At 38.2% G+C, this 18,932-nt stretch overlaps 1 protein-coding gene across 3 annotated transcripts in view; it reads left to right on the forward strand.

The window, feature by feature from the left end:
• HERC2 (HECT and RLD domain containing E3 ubiquitin protein ligase 2) overlaps positions 1-8,292 on the forward strand; it is a 116,519-nt gene extending 108,227 nt beyond the window's left edge. For all 3 annotated transcript variants that reach the window (XM_062601561.1, XM_062601564.1, XM_062601562.1), the window contains exons 87-93: positions 1,487-1,628; positions 2,525-2,719; positions 2,818-2,930; positions 3,778-3,968; positions 5,803-5,908; positions 6,463-6,675; positions 7,278-8,292. In XM_062601561.1, coding sequence (XP_062457545.1) covers positions 1,487-1,628; positions 2,525-2,719; positions 2,818-2,930; positions 3,778-3,968; positions 5,803-5,908; positions 6,463-6,675; positions 7,278-7,550 — 1,233 coding nt within the window. In that variant the 3' untranslated portion in view covers positions 7,551-8,292. The remainder of the gene's footprint in view (positions 1-1,486; positions 1,629-2,524; positions 2,720-2,817; positions 2,931-3,777; positions 3,969-5,802; positions 5,909-6,462; positions 6,676-7,277) is intronic.
• The last annotated feature ends 10,640 nt before the right edge of the window (positions 8,293-18,932 follow it).

Genomic DNA, 18,932 nt, shown 5'->3' on the forward strand with positions numbered 1-18,932 from the left:
CTTATTTCCTAATATCTTGTTTCCACTTTAGTTAGTAAAGGTAGGCTTTTGTGTTACAGTTCATTACTTTATTCTCTTTAAATCCAGAAAAGGACTGGTAAGTGCAGGGCTTCCCTTTATCATAGCTTCTGTGGAAATGAAATACTGTTATAATACGGGTGTGTCCTGGGTTTATTCTGGTGAAAGCTAAAAGAGACTAACTTCGTCATCTAACTTGAACACACAGCGCCAAATATGGGTCACAATTTCTTAATTGTTCTCAAGGTTAAGAACGTGCATCTTATTTGTAGCCTGAGTTTGTTTAACTTCAGGCAGACTTAAGATTTCTTTGCTTTCGGAAAATTCTTCTCCTTATGGATTAATGTATTATATTCTGCAGTCAATTCACGTCTTTATCTTCCATAGTATAAAATGAATAGATGAATTTTTAATTTAAAGTTATTTTGCAGATATAGACTTGTTTTTGAAAATAATTCCTAAACTTACTTTGTCATTCAGTGGTCTTTTTGAAGAACAGAATTGGACAAAACAGCTGTCTAACTAGCTGTGTAAAAGCAAGCTAGACACCACTTACGTGTACTGAGGTCAAGTTTTATATGTATTAGATCACTTTTTAGAAAGTCTTATCCACATTGCAGACTACTTAGCCCTGGCTCTTTTCTAGGCCCCAGTTATTTTGTGCGTGTATTTTTCATGTTCAAAGTGTCTGAAATATAATGTGAGGGTTACACTGCACCTGAGTGCCAGTTTGGTGTTTTCATATCATGAAATTGAGGGTATGTTTTATACTTTTGAGGTATAGCACAAGGGCAAGCTTGAATGCAGAGAGGCTGTTTAGGACTATTGGAGGATAATGTAGTGTAAAAGAAACCAAACTTCATGCAGTTTGCATTACCTCTTGGGAATGGTCCTTGAAGTGAACTGTCCCAGAACAGCATCTCTGATCATACCAGTCCAGGCTTAGTTCAAAATTTTATTTTATTGTGTAGATCTTGGAGTTTGCACTGTTCATAAATGATGATGATCTTAGTAATCACCGATAGTTGACTAAACAGCTGTGTCACAGTAGTAGTAACAATTGCAGAAATTGGAGAGTAGCTCTCCTGTAACTAATACCTTTTTCTCTTTAATGTGTAGGTGTATCTTGCTTTCAGGTCAGAAGCAATCTTCCTGAGCTCATAATAACCTGAGATTGTAATTGCTTTCATCCTCCTGAACATGGTCAGGATACATAGTAGGATTCTGTGATATCTGTATCCAGGGATGAATATTAGATATTAGGTGGTAGTGAAAAATACTTCAGTGCTATAATTTAAAATTCTTCCTCTGTGTGTATTACATATATACAAGATCAAGTGTGTCTCTCTGGAAGTATTTCATAAACTGCACTAAGATTTTATAAACGTAATCTTATGGTCTGATCTGCATATTGATGCCAGGTGAAATATGTCTTTATCATGACTTGTATGATGTGCTTGTTTGATAGGTAAAACGTTCTAGGAGTAAGGGAGGACTGGCTGGACCTGATGGTACAAAGTCAGTTTTTGGGCAGATGTGTGCGAAAATGAGTTCTTTCAGCCCGGATAGCCTTCTGCTACCTCATCGTGTTTGGAAAGTCAAGTTTGTTGGTACGAACCTTACTTCCCACCTACTTTGCATTTAACTTTATTGTTTCCTCTTTTTTCCCCTTTTTCTTTTTTCTTTCTTTTTTTTTTTTTTTTTTTTTTTTTCCTTTTTTTCTTTTTTTTTGGAGGCCATGAAAAAAGGAAGAGATAGGATAGGAAGACAATGTAGATGTATAGGCAGAGGAAGATGCTCAAAATGTCAAAATGTTAGGTAGCAAAAAGACCTTTTTAAAATGATCTTTTTCTTAAATAAAACAAACTCAACATTAGTTTAAATGTGTCTACAACTGTCCTTAAATTAAAAAGGCACCAATTTTGCTTAGTGAACATTCTCCAGAACCTAAACCTGCTATTTGAGGTGTCAGATTTAGTAGATAATCCTGGCTAACTGGTTTTATTTGAGTTGTTTTTATAATGTATGTGTCACTTTGAGCTTTTTGATGAAAAATAGTATAGATTGAAGAACCATTTTATCTACTGTGTGTGTGTGAGTGTGTATGTATATGTAGAACTATATCTAAATCAAAGTTTATCAGTTTAAAATGTCACTTAAGAATTGCGTATTGCATGGGCTCTCTTTTCCTACTTCTCTTCTGCTTTAATTACTGTATTATACAAAAATATTATTTATACTCTAGCAAAAAATTGTTTATATCATCTAGATAATGATTTTCTTCTTCTAGATATGAGTTTTACAGGGAGCTGGAAATCTCCCAAACCCAAAGGAAAACATGAAAGTGTTTTCATATGAAAGCTTCTAGCATAGTTCTATTTAACCACTTATCCCTATGGAATGAAATGCAGTTTATTTCAAGACTTAATTTAAAACATGTTTTTGAACCAATATGTAATTTTAAGCTTTTTTTTTTTTTTTTTTTTTTTTTTTTTTTTTTCCCAAGGTGAATCTGTGGACGATTGTGGTGGAGGTTATAGTGAATCAATTGCAGAAATGTGTGAGGAGCTTCAGAATGGACTGACCCCTCTTCTAATTGTGACTCCAAATGGAAGAGATGAATCTGGAGCTAACAGAGATTGTTTCCTGTTAAATCCTGCTGCCAAGTCTCTCTTACATATGAACATGTTTCGTTTTCTGGGTAACTTCTTAGCAGCATTGTGACTTTCTACTTGAGTTACGTGATCAGAATATTGTGAATCTTTAAACATACATATATATATATGTTTAAACTTGCAGGGGTACTACTGGGCATTGCTATCCGGACTGGGAGCCCTCTGAGTCTCAACCTGGCTGAACCAGTGTGGAAACAGCTTGCGGGAATGAACCTAACAATTGCTGATCTCAGTGAAGTAAGTATGACATTTCTGTGTAGGGATATAACTTACAGAAGACAGACACTAGCATGAATTCTTGTCTGGTGATTGGCTTCCCTGCTGTCTGCATAGTTACGGTATTTTGACTGGCAGCATAAAAAGATTACTTGTACTTACCATTAAATTTAAAGTCTTTTAAAAGTAGTTAAATAACCTGTTTGAATTCTAGAGCGTACAGATCTTGGATTTGACTAGATAAATACTTGTGGCTGAACTGCTTGCCAGTAAACCTTTCCATAGCTGTTCCTGTTTTTTTTGCTGAGATGCAGTAACTGATTGGATACACAACCTACACTGTTTTAAAGTGAAGGAAAATGAGTTAAATCCAGACTACTACTGAAAATAACCTATGCCCACATAAGAAACATCACAAACTTTCAGTTTCTGTTTATTGAACTTGGGTGATTTAGAGTAACAGGTCTTTTGTATGAAGAAAAGCTGCTTTTTAACTACTGTCATCTGGAAACGTACTTACTGTAACAGCACTGAGTCATTTACTTGTCAAGATGATGATTCCTTTTGTACCAAAACCAGCTTTGGAATACATAGGGGTTATTATGTCTTTAAGCTTTAAATCCATTTTCTTACATAATAGAGTTTCTTGGCAAATGTTACCCAAAAGGATTGAAAACTAGAACATGTCCCTTACAGCCCCCAGCATAATGTGATTTTGTGTAAAATACTGAACTATTTTCTTGCTTTGAAATCCAGTTAGCTGGGTTGTGATCAGACATTTAACACAATGCTTTTGGTATAAAAGACATACTGTGGTATAAAGCTAATAAACTGATTTTAACTCAGAGTTGGATTTTTTTTTCAAAAGGTTGATAAAGATTTTATTCCTGGGCTTATGTACATTCGAGACAACGAGGCTACTTCAGAAGAGTTTGAAGCTATGAGCCTGCCATTTACTGTGCCTAATGCAAGTGGTCAAGACATTCAATTGAGCTCCAAGTACACCCATATTACACTGGATAATAGAGCTGAATATGTGAGGCTGGCAATAAACTACAGGTTTGTTGAATAAGTCAGTCAAATTATTCAAATGAGTAATCATGACTTTTTTTATATTTTTAAAGAAAATGGTAGGTGTAACCTTTTAAACAATATGCTGCTTTAACCTCTTATATACATGCATTTTAATATTTTTATGTGGTTATAGTGTTGATTTTCTGATCTCTTTTAATCTCCTAAAGGAGAAAAGATTAAACTTAATTTTTAGGAAAGAGTTTTTAAAAATTGGGAAATAAATTAATAGGCTAGATTTTAATAGCTGCCCTCGTAGGGCAGTTCTGACAATTTTACAGGAGAAGAAATGCCCTTCTTTCTATATGATGAAGTAGTACACTTGAGGTCTCATCTTGTATATATTCTCTCATACATTTAGATCATTAAGCTGTTTGTGACGTGAACTTAGATTTAATGATACTATTCCTACAGTTTTATGTATTATCAGTTGAAGTCAAGAGCAGTCCCAGTTTAATTCTTACTCCTTTCCCATCTAACTCTAAAAGCCTGATACCAAATGTTCGTACCCTGAATACCATAAAATAAGTTTCTCTCATCCATATGTAGACCAATTCATCCACAGCTGCCAAGCAGCTGAACATTGCACTGAAGCCAGTGGGAATTCATTTTTTTGGCATTTGTGAAAACAGGCCTTTGGTTACTTAGATACCTAGATAACTAACCTAATCTGGACAAGAACGTTTAAGATGTAAATAGGCATCTCTATGTGAAACTGTGGCCATAGCCTATATATAACCGTGGAAAATAGATAATTTTGGGGAGAGACTGACTTACAGTTGCTTTATTCTCTGCACTACAGTTAACTATTTTAGTGAACACTTGAACTAGACTGCATTATCATTTCATACTTGCTTATTAGTTGCAGCAGCTATTTAAATTACACTCTTTGTTTCTCTATAAAAGTTTTCTACTATAAATAGTTGTGAGCCAACACTTGCATCTCTTTTTGACAGTAGAGAGGAATTCCATTTGCCATGGATAAACAGTATGTTTATATAAAATACAAAATGATTACTGAAGCATTTAATTCCTGTGAGGAAATGATTTCATTTTCTTGCTGTTGTATGCTATTCTCAAAGGATACCAGCTATTCCAAAGCATTTTACAGTTAAAACTCCTTTGGTAGACACATTAAAAAACTTGATACCAATCTAAATATTTAAATTACATGAAGCCCTTGAGAGGAAGACTTGCATCTGAATAGAATCCATGTGAAAAAGTATCTCAGGAGAAACTTTGTTTTATACATATAGCTCTGTTTATTTTGGTGATGAAAAGTCTGAGGATGGAGCTTGTGAATCTCAGGTCTGGGGAGCTCAGAAATTAGCCTGACAGGAAGGAGATGGGGGGAGGGAAGCAAAAATCATAGGTAGCAGCAGAAATGTTAGGATTATCTGTGATCGTCTTACAGTACAGTAATTCCTTTCCTCAGGCCTCATGTGTTAGTTCAGACTTGTGTCTCTTAACATAATGTCTGTCCAGTGTTAGAAATTTTGAGGGCAGAATATTAAAACACAGACATTCTTTTCCCAAGGAAATGGTGCTTCCAAATGTGATAGTGATCCATTCTTGCTAGGCACAGCTCCCCACTAATACTGGAATTAAAATATCCAAAATACTGGTAGGCACTTCGTACTGAGCTTGCTATACGTGAGTTGGTGTAGGAAGTGGTGTATGGGAAATCTCTTGTGCAACAAGTGTCTGTTGATGTTCTCTGGCACATAGCTGGGGACATGTGCAGAATGCATTGATACAGCAATAAGTATTAGGTTAAATAATTGTTAGAAATGGTGTTCATGGAAATTTGAATGTTTTGCAGACTTCATGAATTTGACGAACAAGTTGCAGCAGTTCGTGAGGGGATGGCCCGTGTTGTTCCCGTTCCTCTACTTTCACTCTTTACAGGATATGAACTAGAAACTATGGTACTGATTTCTACTTTGCTACCTCTCTCAGACTGAGTGAGATGCTTCACATATTCCGCACTAATCTGAAGCCCACATATTAGTATTATTTACAGTATTTATTCTGTGATTGCAAATGTTTTGTCAAAGCAAAGACTAGAAAATGTTTTTAAAAAATTACATTGATATAGTTGAGCAGGGAGGTAATGAATTATTTTGGGGAGTAAAAAGTAGGACCTACTGAATTCTAACAGCAGTTTGGTGGAAGGTCATGAGCAGTACTCGTAGCTTTGCATTGTTAAAGGTGAATTGGACATACTCTTCCCAAGTAAAAAAATTTGTGTGTGTGTGTGTGTGCTTTAGGAATATGTAGGAAGGTTAGTTTATGCCCCATGATGGAAAGATGTGTGTGTATTATCATTTGAATAGAAGAATGTGCGCAATATTTGAAATATTTAAATATTCATTTTGTCAATGTAAAAGCAGATTAAAACTTTTGAGAGAATGGAGGGAAGAAATAATCTATAATTGATTTGATCAGCCTTTTTATCCTACCATCATGTTTTATTTTGCAGGTATGTGGAAGCCCGGATATTCCACTTCACCTTCTGAAATCTGTAGCAACGTATAAAGGCATAGAACCAACTGCTTCCTTGATACAGTGGTTCTGGGAAGTGATGGAATCCTTCTCCAACACAGAACGGTCTCTCTTCTTGCGTTTTGTTTGGGGCAGAACAAGATTGCCCAGGACTATTGCAGACTTTAGAGGGAGAGACTTTGTTATTCAGGTAAGGGGTGAGGGCATGGGAGTTTTATTTTAAATAGCTAGTGGAGGTATAATAGTATGTCATATAAAAGAACAGGCTGATTTTACTGAACCTTCAATATCAAACTTCATTGTAGATTTGATAGTGCAACAGAGATCAATAATGTGCATGAATATTTTTCTTTTGATTCTGTGTATTCGTTCGTGTTTGGCAAGTAGATATTCCTCTTAAGTTTCCCAGCTGTTTACTTTTATAGCTGTTGATAGTGTCAGTAGTAAATTGTTTTGGCTGGCATTTATATAGCATTTTATTTAGTTCCATAATCATTTCAGCTAAATTCATAAACACAATTTTAACTGAAATCATGCTTTGGTATTTGCTGATGTTTTACAATTTTTTTTAAGATTGTTCCTAACCATATATTTATTTATAATCAAGTAAAATTATAATTTGTTTGTTTGTTTTATATAGTGTATGTAAAATCGATTTTTTTGTTGTTCTTTTAAGAAAGTGTAGCATCAGAATCACAAATCTAACATCCTATTTAAAAAATTCTAAAGTATCTCAGTATTTATTTGCGCTTTGGACAGTGGATCAGACATTGTTCTTTCTGTTTTTGGCAGGTATTGGATAAATACAATCCTCCAGACCACTTCCTTCCTGAGTCATATACTTGCTTCTTTCTGCTAAAGTTGCCCAGGTATTCCTGTAAGCAAGTACTGGAGGAAAAACTGAAGTATGCCATTCATTTCTGCAAGTCCATAGACACTGATGATTATGCCCGGATAGCACTGACAGGAGAACCAGCTGCAGATGACAGTAGTGATGATTCTGATAATGAAGATGCAGATTCTTTTGCTTCAGATTCTACACAGGACTATTTAACAGGGCATTAAGAAAATAATGTAAGAAATAGTTGTCACAAGCACTGAGGCAAAATGCCAAAATGATAATGAAGCCAAGGACAGTTTAGAGTTCAGAACATAGAGTATGGATAGCCAGAGTTATGATAATCTTCTGAACATGGGGAGAGTGTGTTTGCTACTCACAGTAGGAATTAAAGGTTACAGCTTAAATCATCAGCTTAGAATAAATGGCACAGTATATGGGCATTTAACATTTATTTTAAGAGCTGAAAGTGGCCCCCCATAATGCTGCACTATATTTAGAACCTTTGTGTTTACTGAAGTGTTGTAAATGTTTATATAAATATGGTAGTGCAGCATCCAAAAGGCAGTGAAACCTTTAAATTGTGGGTGCAATAGTTTTTTTTTAATTTTTTTTCGTATTAAGTGTTGTGTTCTGTGCATCTTCTTGATTGTATATTGGAAATACTGTGCAACAACTAAATAGTATTATAAATATTTCAATTAACTTTACTAGAAGTTTGTTAAAGATTTTTGAACATTGAATTAACATTATTCCCTGAAATACTTCTATAGATAAAAAAGATGGCCGTTAGGTTCACTTCCACCCCTGATTTGTATATTTTAGCTTATGCATTATGTATCTCAAATTTGATACCTTTCTGCAAACAGCATCGTAATTCTTATCATGGAAAGTGTACTGTATATAATTTGTGCCATGTAAATGCAAAAGTTATAATTTCCCTCCAAATAAAAGTTCTGCCACAGAAAATCTTACCATGTTTTTTATGGTCATACAGCTGTTGCATGGAATGAATATTGCTAGAAGTATACTAAGAAATTTTTTGAGGTTTACAGTTGTTGATAAACATTGCTACTGCTCCACCAGTATGTAACCATGATATGTGCATTATCAAAGACAGAACAAGTGCTGTAGGAAACTCAAAGCAAGTCTGCACAACCAGGTAATAGTAGGGATCATATGTATTTTCTTTGCAATTGTTCCCAACATTACTTCCATCAATAACAGTGAATTTGTTCTTGTAGACCTGTGAAAATACTTTTGAGGAGGTGTAAGGGACAGATGTCTTCAAGTAGCTGAAAATGGGGACAGAAGTGCATATGAAGCTACTATATATCATATTGTCTCTGATGATAAATTCAGAGTATTTTTACAAAACTTGATTGTGAAATCTGTGTCTGAAACAGCATCTTTGAGTAACTCATTGAAGTCAAGTGGCCTTCAGGCAGATACTGTGTTTTGTGAGGTAAATAGTCTCTTCAGAGTAGGAAGATAGAATGTAGTTGTGGCAAAGCACAGTAGAAGATAATGTCTTACCAGTTTGTAAGTAATTATTAAGAGAGTTATATGTGAATATTTAACTTACTAGAATTCAGAGGTGGTTATATTTGACTTCTATTTCATCTTCCGTATGTTTAAATAATTGTAGTCATCAAATCACTTTTCTTGAAACGTGATAGTTTCATTGCTATTTTGGAATGTCTGTTCTTTTGACAAAATGTCATAGTTCTGAAATTCCTTGAGCTTTAGAGACCTCTATGTAGTGCTGAAGATCTCTTGCAGTGAATGCCTTTGTACTGATACTCTGTCTTCTTGCTGGAGATTCTAGAATTCAGGCTTGTGCTATCAACTCCAGATTTTCTGCATCTAGTGATGGAAAAAGTTGAGCCTTTTTTGCATCTTAAAGATGCAAACCCCTCAAACTTAAGTAATCTCTTTCATCTTTGCTGTTGAATTGAATTTCTCCTGAGGTATAGAACAGTGGAGAATCTAGTACAGAAGTGCTCGTGTGGTCATCTGCTGTCATTTAGCATAGTAACACAGAAGCTCTTCAGGCGTTAAGCTTGATCAAAGAGCTTGTGTGTTCAGATTTTCAGAAGATATGATGGATAAGTCATGCCTAAATGCCACAAGCCTGAGGACTGAGATTTTGAGTTTTTTTGCCATTCTTGAATTTCAAACCCCACTGCAGGAGCATATGAACTACTCTAAAACAGAAAAGTTTTGTAATTTGTTCAGAAAAAAACTGTCAAAGTGTTTTTCTTCTAAAGAAGGCAAAAATATTTTTGGCAAGACAGTGATTTACGTCATTAATGAGTTAATGGAGTAAAGGAAGGTTTAAAAACTTTTTTCTTTGATTTTCCATCCTAACTGGAGTGTCTCAAATGCTCTTTTAACAATGTGAAGGTCTGTCACCTGTGCCCTGACCTGCAGTATTTTTGGCAGATTGTCACTCTTGAAAAACCGTTGTTTCAAGCAGTCGAAAAATGAGAATGGCTCTTATTTGGCTTTTAGATGCAAATCCTTACTCTGACAGGGAAAATAACCTTTCAGATAGGTAAGGAATTGCTGTCTGTTCTTTCCCTCTTCATATGTCATTCCCCTTTAAAACCAAAAGAAGAAATGATGGGCTTTTTACTAGAAAGCTTTGCCATAATGAGATTACAGAAGACTAAGAGCAAATTTCCTTCCAGTGTTCTAAATTGTTCCTTATTGTCTGAATAAACTCTGAGTAATGATTTCTCCAAAATTATTTGATGGCTTGCAATTAGCCTCTGCATAAGGAGAGGAAGTCATCCAGTTCCATCAGGGACTTTAGGAGACACATACCTTATTACTTCTGCAATCGTGGTACTTGTTCCTAAGTATCATGTTACTCTAAGAAGTCTCTAGGCCAGGGTAAATAAGGACCTGCCTCCCTGAAAGCATCTTTCTGAGCAGGCTATAGGCAAAACTCAACCATACAGCACTCCTTCTAGGAAAAAAGGAAGCAGTGGCTTTCAAAGATCTTATTGGCAAAATATCTTCACTTGCAAATACGTAGGTTTAAGGAAAATGTGCAGATGCATAGCTTCCTATAGATGTAACCTTTTGAGGTTAATCCTCAGATCAGTCTTACAAGTAAAAAGCAAGGTTTTAATTAAAACATTCCAACATTGTTCTTTTACACTCTTGAACCCCAGGTAAGTAAGAGTAGTGGGAAAGTTATTCTGTAACTGAAAGGCATGTCCTTACCTTAACAAGTGAAAACTCTGCAGGAAAGCAAAAAACTGAATATAATACAAACTCCTTGTGAGTTGATGTTCTGGATACTTGTAAAAGATCCTGCTGATTTACCCATTTGTCTTAAATGTGAATATTAGTGGAATCTCTACAATGCACAGTTCATCAGTTTTGCATTTAATAATAATCTGATGGCCAGAGAGTAAGATCATGCAGAAATTTCACAGAAACTCGGAATATAATTACTTCAGTTGTTTCTAGGTAGTGATAATCCATGATCAGCTCTCTCCAAAGAGTGTTGATGCTGTGCACTGACATGATCTGAAAAAGATTGCAGCAGAAGCATTTTTGGAAGTTTCTGCTGAGGATGTGGAGCCACACTGAGGATACCGTACAAAATTGGTATCCTCAACAGAGATCTAAGGATCTATTTTGTAAACGGATCAGTGTTACTGGAAAGAAATTCAATTCTAATTGGGCTTTTGCTCAGTACTGATGATAAGCCTTGCAGGACTGAGGTGCAGCACTTTTCTAAAATAAATGTCCGAGAAAGAACTGTAGCTCCTTAGTTCACTATGGCAGCTTCAGCAGCATGTGTTGGGGGGGGAGGAGGAGGGCGGAAGTGCCTGTGTGGATCAGTCCCAGTGGCTGTTCGAGTACGATGTCCTGCTTAGCAGTAACTAATATCAAAAGAAGATGCATGAAAGTGTAGAATCAAAAAGTGAGAAGTTACGGTGATTTCAGCCACACAGGAGGATACTCTTTCTTCTAGCCTTTTATGCGAAGTTTGTGGTGAAGACATGACATTTTATATTTTTTTCTGAAACTAGGGTGCCGCTTGAAAGGTCTTGAGAGGGAGAAAAGAATGACCAAGTAGACAAGGCTATGTTTTGTTTTCTTAGCGGGCAGGCTTTTGAATTAATTCCTTTGTGTAAAGTATTTCACTGCTATCTTGGAGAAAAGATGCTCTGTAGCTTTAGAAACCAGTCTGTTTTGAGTGCTATTCATAATTCCAAAGTGATGATTTTCCTAACGTTTATTCTGATATGTTTGACATTTGTGGCATGAACATACGATTTATCAACCACAAATTACAAAACCATTCTAATACTTTGTTTTGCCGGGAGAATTAACCTAGTGGTTAACAGGTAGTAGGTTTGCTTTATCACAGCACAGTACTATGCCTTCCTTTCTAACATTTTTATGAGAGAACTAAGGCAGCCTTTTAAATGAGGTCAAGGACTATGTGCAAGGTGTTAAGTTCCCTCCCAAAGTGAGAAAACCATTTCAAGCAGAAATCCTGCAAGCATCCTTCCTGGGTTTGGCTCTTACCAAGACTTTCATCAATTTATCACAGTAACCTAGAAGAACTCCTAAAAATAAACTAGAGAGCAGGCTAGAAAGTGTTCCTTAAGAGTCCATGTCCAAAAGGAAGGTAAGTGAAGGGTGTCTCAACAATGCAAAAGTCAAGGGAGTACAAAGTGCTATACTTAGAAGAAATCAAACACGTTAAATAGCTGTATACGGTCACCAGGTGGGATTCTGGCTGGCCTGAGTGAGCTGCTTTTTCTCCATGCTCCTGTACAGGGAAGGCAATTCCTGGTCAAAACCAGGAAAGAAATGCACTTTATAGTTGTAAGAGTGGATCCACTGTGCAGTGAAGCTCTGATAACAATAGGACTTGTATTTGATTTAGGCTGATGATACCAGAGAACATGCTTGTTGTCTCTTCTCACTGCAATAAAATAGGTTAGGCTAGTAGTGCAGACTTGTAGTCATAATACTGTATGACTGATTGTAATACAAGTACTAGAGGAAGAGGACACTGCTGAATGGCTGGTATGGTGCAGGAGCCAGCTACCTGGCAGTATGTTGGTCCCATCAGGTTTATATGACCTAGGTGGAGTGGCAGGAATTTGGTTGGATATTTTTTTGGCTGTTACAGTATGGTCAGGTTCATTAGTTGGCTGTGTTACAGGGAGATTAGATCTATGGTGCCCTATCTGGAGATGTTTATTGAGGAATGGAGAAGTTGGACATTCGATACCAGTAATGATGGCAACATGTGAATATGATTTGCCCACAGCAAGGTGAGGTGTTCTCTACAAGAGCAATTGCACCGTGTTGATGCATGTTTCATAAGTGTTGAATAGACAGCTGGAAGACGTGTAGAGAGGCACAGAGCAGGCCAGCTGGCTGAGGTGCAATTGGGGAGGTTTGACTTACAGGCAATGTGCCAGTGCGCTGGTTCCCATGTAATAAGAACACCACAGGCCGCCTGCAGAGGTAAAAGGTATGAGAGCAGGCTGGAGGACCTTCCAGCCATGGTAAGACCATATTGAGAAGATTTAACTGAGGTCTGACAGGCTTTAGCTTTTTCCCAAAAGTTTCCACTGAAGAGGTGGTGGAGTTTTCTATATAGGGAGGTCTAGTGGGTGGATTATACTGGTAATTCATACACATGTGCTAGATACTGAGCATTCCTGATTTTTCTGGCTATGTAATGCTTGTAAATGAAGCTGTAACCAGCAGTTTCACTCCTTAGTGATGGGTGCGCGTAATCCTTTATCTATAGTCAGAGACAAAAAACATCATAGAAAGTACTTGATTTGGCAGTACTACTGGAGAAGAGGACGTCAAGTCCACGGATGAAATGATTTGGCAATGAGAAGCAGTTAGAAAAGGAGCAGGTGTCCTTTCAGGTTCTGTTAAGGAGAGTTTCATTTGTCTGAGATGAAAGGTCCATTTTACCCCAAAATGAATAAAGCCTTGGCCAGAGTGCCCTGAGTATTCCTTAGGACACAAGCTTTCCCACTGGGGAAATCCTACGAAGGAAAGCACAGAGAAGGACAAGCTGAAAATAGGAGATCAAGGAGAGGTTAAAAGGAGTGGGAGAGTGATGTGGAAATAGTGGATAGAAACACTACAGAACATTTTTTTCAGTATGTAAAACACTGAAAAAAATATATATATAAAAGAAAAAAGTGATCAGTTGTCCATAGTTATCCAGAATAGATCTAAAGTAATTGTTCCCTCACAGTAGAGATGTTTGATGCCCCCACAATTTTCTAACCGTAAAGAAGCTGAGCACCAGAATGCTCAGTCTAGGCAGATCATGAATTTCGGTCAATGCGAGTTTTTAGAGCCTTGTTAAAATTGCTCAGTGATGATCTGACAATCCAATCCCTGGTTAGATAGCTGCAGAAACTGATTTCTTGAGAATCCCTATGTCTCATTATTCCTGCAATGCTCTATTTGTTATGAGCTTCTCTAAAGGTACATCTCTCAAAAGTAGAATATGCTTAGCAATTGTACTGTGTTCATAATGTTTTCATCAAGGTGCCTTAAGACATCCAAAGGTTACTACTGGCAAAAACCTTGAAATCCATCGGTCACTAAAAGTGAAGGTACCTGAGAGAAGCTTTGAGCTTCTCTGCTGTGGTCCTGTGGACCTGCATTGGCTCAAAAGAAACTTTTCAATAATATATTTCTTAACCAGATGTTAACTCCTCTCCATGTGTAGCTCTCCCCAAATCCATCAGGACTTGCTGATTTCTCCTGGAATTTAAGGTAAAAACAGAAGTTGCAGTTTTGAGTTGCAAGAACCCTCCTGCAGCTGTAGCCAGATTTACAAAGGTAGGCACATCTGCCACGAGGGAATGCTGCAGCACTGTGGCTGAGCTTAATGCAGTGGGAAGGGTCATTACCTCTACCCCAGGTGTGCTTAGCTGTCATCTCTCACAGTACCTGAGTGCAGCAGTATTGCAGGTTTAAGGCGTAGTAGTATGACTGCTCACAGCTAAATTAGATGAATGTAGATGCTGACCCTTTGTTACCTGAAATCCTAATGAAAATGTCTCTGACAGCAAAGTCATGCGGAGGGATTTGCCTTCGTCCTACCTACTCTGCTCGTTTGGCTGTGGTGCTAGTGAGGCAAGGAAGAACTGTAAACTGATCAATAAAGTAAACCACCTCTCTCCTTGCCCTTTACTAAAAGGGTAGTGGTAGTTGGCTTGAAATGGGATCATTTCCTAGTTCTGGTTTATAAGGTGGCTCTGCAAATGATTGTATTGGCATAATATGAGGTGGAAGAGGGAAGAGTAAGCAGGCTGTGTAAACTCATTTTGCCAGTTCAGACTTGTTCAGATAATTAAAGTGGGTGAAGTTGCTATTATCAAACTTAGCGGAAGGTTAGCTATTATCTGTCCTGAATTCTGTATAAAGCTGACCTAAATTATGTATTGTGAGCCTTGGCGATTTCAGTGACCAGGCCAAAGGATTATATTTGTCTTTCTAGCTTATCATGCCCAGATCCAAATTAACCTTTGTGAAACAGCAACTATTTTGAATGGCAAAAGTCCATTTGACCTTTTTTTGTGTACTGTCAGAAGACTTGCATATTGTGCATTATATGTGTTGGGAGAGGAAAGTCCTTAAGAGTAAGAGATATGCTTGCCAGATACCCCTTCATAAAAAAGGGTGAGTATGGCTCCAGGTGAAATTAGTCTCGACTGCAGCCCCTGGGCTATCTTGTCAGTCTTGGCTCATTTAATGCTGCCTGCATGCTGCAGAACTTCGCTACATACAACATTTTGGTGTTTATTCCAGCACTGTCTTGCTGGATCTCAGGCAATTTGCAATGAAATTAAGATGGGTATGACCAGGGCAAAAGCCTGTGGGAGATTTTCAAGCTTCCTCTGTGGTTAAGGCACAGGACTAGGAGTCAGGAGATCAGAGTTCCTGCCTTGCACAGAAATGCTATTTCCTCACATAGGCTCCATTGATAAAAATGATCTTGTAAGAGTGCTTCACATATTTCTTTGATGGGACTAATGTTTTGCTCCTGCCGGCTTTCCAGCTGCTTGTAGGAAAGAGGAAAGTTGCAACTCCTGACCACTCCTTTTACTGCCATGGCTCGTCTTAGGGTCATTTTCCTGAGTTTTCAGTAGTTTGTTCAGATGTCATTTCAAATTGCTGTTTGAATTCTTGAGCCTCATTTCTTGCCTGTAGAAGACAGCAGCTCTTACTAATAATATAACTGAGCTACTGCTGTGTTGGAGAAGTTGCAAGGTATCTGCTCTAGGTTAAATATCACCTAACCTGAAAAGCCAGCTTAGGAATGACAAACAGAGACTGTTCTAAGAAAAGGCTTTGTGGTGTGGGGATGGCCAATGTCTAGCCGTAGTAGTGAGGAAATAGTTTTGAGGACAGAGGAGAAAAGAAGACCGAAAGATGGTGCAGAATGAAGAAGAATTTGAGGTGCCTTTTAGTGCCTTAATCATGTCATCTGAGCCTCCTTGTTTGGGTTAGAGGTAGAAGTTGTCGCAAAGTTCATTGGAGTTCTCCATGAAGATCTAATACCAAATTGCAGCTTATAGATTTGAACAGTGGATATGATGATGAATATATGGCCTGCCTTTTAATATCTTTATACTGTATTTTGCAAGATCTTAAAAAAAAAAAAAAAGAAAAAAAAAAGGCAGTGGAAACAGATGAAAAATATGTCCTCTTGGTCTTGCAAAAATTTTAAAACTATGTACTTGCTTTCTAAGCTGGCTATGCTATTTTCAAAGCTAACTGGTTTGAATTGGCAGGCTATTTGCTGTTCTTTTCCACAGCTGTGTATGAGGCAGGTGTTCTCCTGAAGATAAGCTTCCAAGGAGGTCTGGGATTTTAGCATAATGGGGCACTCTTATTTGCTGAGTTAATGAATTGTCATGAAGTGAAATGATACTTTTCTTCTACTGGGATGGACTTTGTGCTGCCAGCATTAAACAGTTTTCTTAGCATCCTGTCAAAAGAGATCCAGTCTTTAGAGATGAAACTTTGCATGTAACTTAGAAATGAGAGATCACCTATAGTCACTTGAGAATGTCCCTTGTGTTTTGCTGCAGAGCTGGTTTCCTTTCAGTTTGATTTTTGATCTGATGGATTTACAATGGTGAATAGAGTTTTACTAAGTTGTTCATCAGTCTTTATAATCCTGAAGTTTTCTGTTATAGGATGCTGGAACCTTTAAAGAGAGGAAAGGCCCAGGTCACCTGTGAGTACTTACCCCTAGAAGAGACCCAACAGAAAGTGTGTGGCTAGCACAAAAAACAGTGTAGCTGATAGAGAAGAAGGAGAAGCAGAAAGGAGCCACTAGGTCTTACTGGGCCTTTTAATATCCCTGGTGATGATAATGTGAAATATCTTTGCTGTTCACAATGACAGAATGCCTCTTTTCCCTGGAAAATAGAAGTTCAGAAATGGGAACTGTGAAGCAAGTTGAAACAGTGACTTGTGAAATACACCTCTCTTCCGCTCACGTCTGATGTGTAGATAAAGGTTATGGTGAGAGGTTCTCAAATGTTAGCTTTAAAGTTCTGTGAAAGAAAATTCTTTTGACCAGTTTGGCAAATGTTAAAAGCTGCAGACAGTGGAGATGTTCCAACTCATCCAGACGAGCATGCAGTTTCATGAAAGCAGGCTTGTACACCCTGAGGAATGTGTAATAATGTAACTTTAAAGTGTTTATGTATAAACTATATACATTTATAGCAAAAACAGGAAAAAACCAGAGTTTTGATGAGGAAGAAAACCCCTTGATTCACTTGTGTCGCTATTAAACTTCCATGAAGAATCATAGCACTCAAATACATTCTTTTATAAAAATTCAGAAAACTTTCAGATTTAACTAAGTTTTCCCATTTGCTAGAAACATTCTCTGCTCTGCCTGACACACAGAAAGGAACCAGAAACAGCATAAACCCATTTAACACTCAGGTTCATCTCTGCACGGACATCAGCATAACTGTCCTGGAATGACTATTTCTCTTGAACTATTCCACATCCACTCCTGGATGGGGAATTAGAAAGCTGACATACAAGCAGTTATTCTGGATTAGATGCAGAAGCTGGGATAGAGAGTGGAATTTCTTGGAAATTCTTTATGTAGACGAGATGTCAGCATAGATAAAGATTAACTTTATAATTGCCTCAGCTGAGTTACGATTAACCCTAAAGATACAGGATGACTTTTAAAAATAAAGCTCTTCTTGTGCAGTGAGTACTGTCTCATGCCTGTTTGGACGTACGTGCTCATGACTAAGGGTGTTTGCGCTTAAAATTTTACCTTTTTATACTGAGAGAGACTTAATGGTCCAAATAACCCTCCCTGTACCGTCCAGATGCCTCTGTCCCGTCCTTGTGCCCTGGTGCAAAGTGTGGCTGGCTGACAGCTCCCGCACCTGTGGGCCTGGGCAGCGTTTGGCGTGCGGGGCCGCCGCAGCCGGGAGCAGCGGGCAGGTCGTCAGTGCCGCCTTTCAGGGCCCCGAGCTCAAAGGGCGCCATCGTCATCTGCATCCCTCCCCAGCCACGTCTCACGACCTGCTGCATGGAGTCTTTCACGATGGATCGAGGAAAAGATAAGAGGGCTGGGATGTGACCGAGCTACCTGCTTGCCAGCAGCGCGCTGCAGGACAGGAACGAAGGTTCACGAGTGCTCTGCTCTTCCTTGCAGGCCCTCCTGTTCTGGCAAGGCACCCTCCTGGGGTGAGCTGGCCAGTGCGATGAAAGCCGTAGCCTGGTATCAAATAGCTGGAGACCTCTGGCAGCAACGATAAACAAACCTACCCTGGGCTCTATACCATGCAGGAGTCACGCAGTGAACGACAAGACAAGCAATACTGCCTTAGCCTTGCTCTGAAAGAAAAAGATCACCGAATTGGCTTTCAAAGATGGATTTCCTTTTGTTTTCCTTGCTGCAGTCCTGACTGGATTTATCTTCGTTCCCTGACATTACAGAAGGCCAAATCTTCCACTCAAGTTCACTCCTTCACTGGCTTTGTCTTGTCCAGCTCTGACCTACCTCGGCACTGGCTTTCCAGATGCTCATTTCAGGGTGGCCAATCAGCATCTGACCTCTGACTTGCCACTGCGAAGTCTGTATTGCTGTTCGGTAACAGTGCAGAGGAAATCAGTCAGTTGTCACACTCACTGCCGCTGCAAGGTTCGCAGGTATAAATCTAGACTAGACTTCCCTCCTCCTCCCTCCCCATATCTTTTACCTTCATACTTTCTCCTCTGGAGAGCTCACAGGCACCTCCTCTACGTTTATTGTGTAGAGGATGCAGGTGTTCCCCTCTAGATGCGATTCACCTTACCGAACGAGTCACCTAAATCTAGGTGTCTATGTTGCAGATGTCCATGTGTGAAGTCAGTGTCTATTCTCTCCATTCTGGGAAATGGAGGCTTAATTAATAAAGTCAATAAAGTCTTGAAAGTTTTTTTTTTTTTTTTTTTTTTTTTTTTTTTTTTGTCTCATCCTGAAGTAGACACCTAATTGGTCAGGTGTATCCCTTTCTACACTCTGCTGACTGCGTTGACTTCTCCGGGCAGTAAGTAGG

This window comes from Rhea pennata, chromosome 1 (genome assembly GCF_028389875.1).
Source record: "Rhea pennata isolate bPtePen1 chromosome 1, bPtePen1.pri, whole genome shotgun sequence".
NCBI lineage: Eukaryota > Metazoa > Chordata > Aves > Rheiformes > Rheidae > Rhea > Rhea pennata.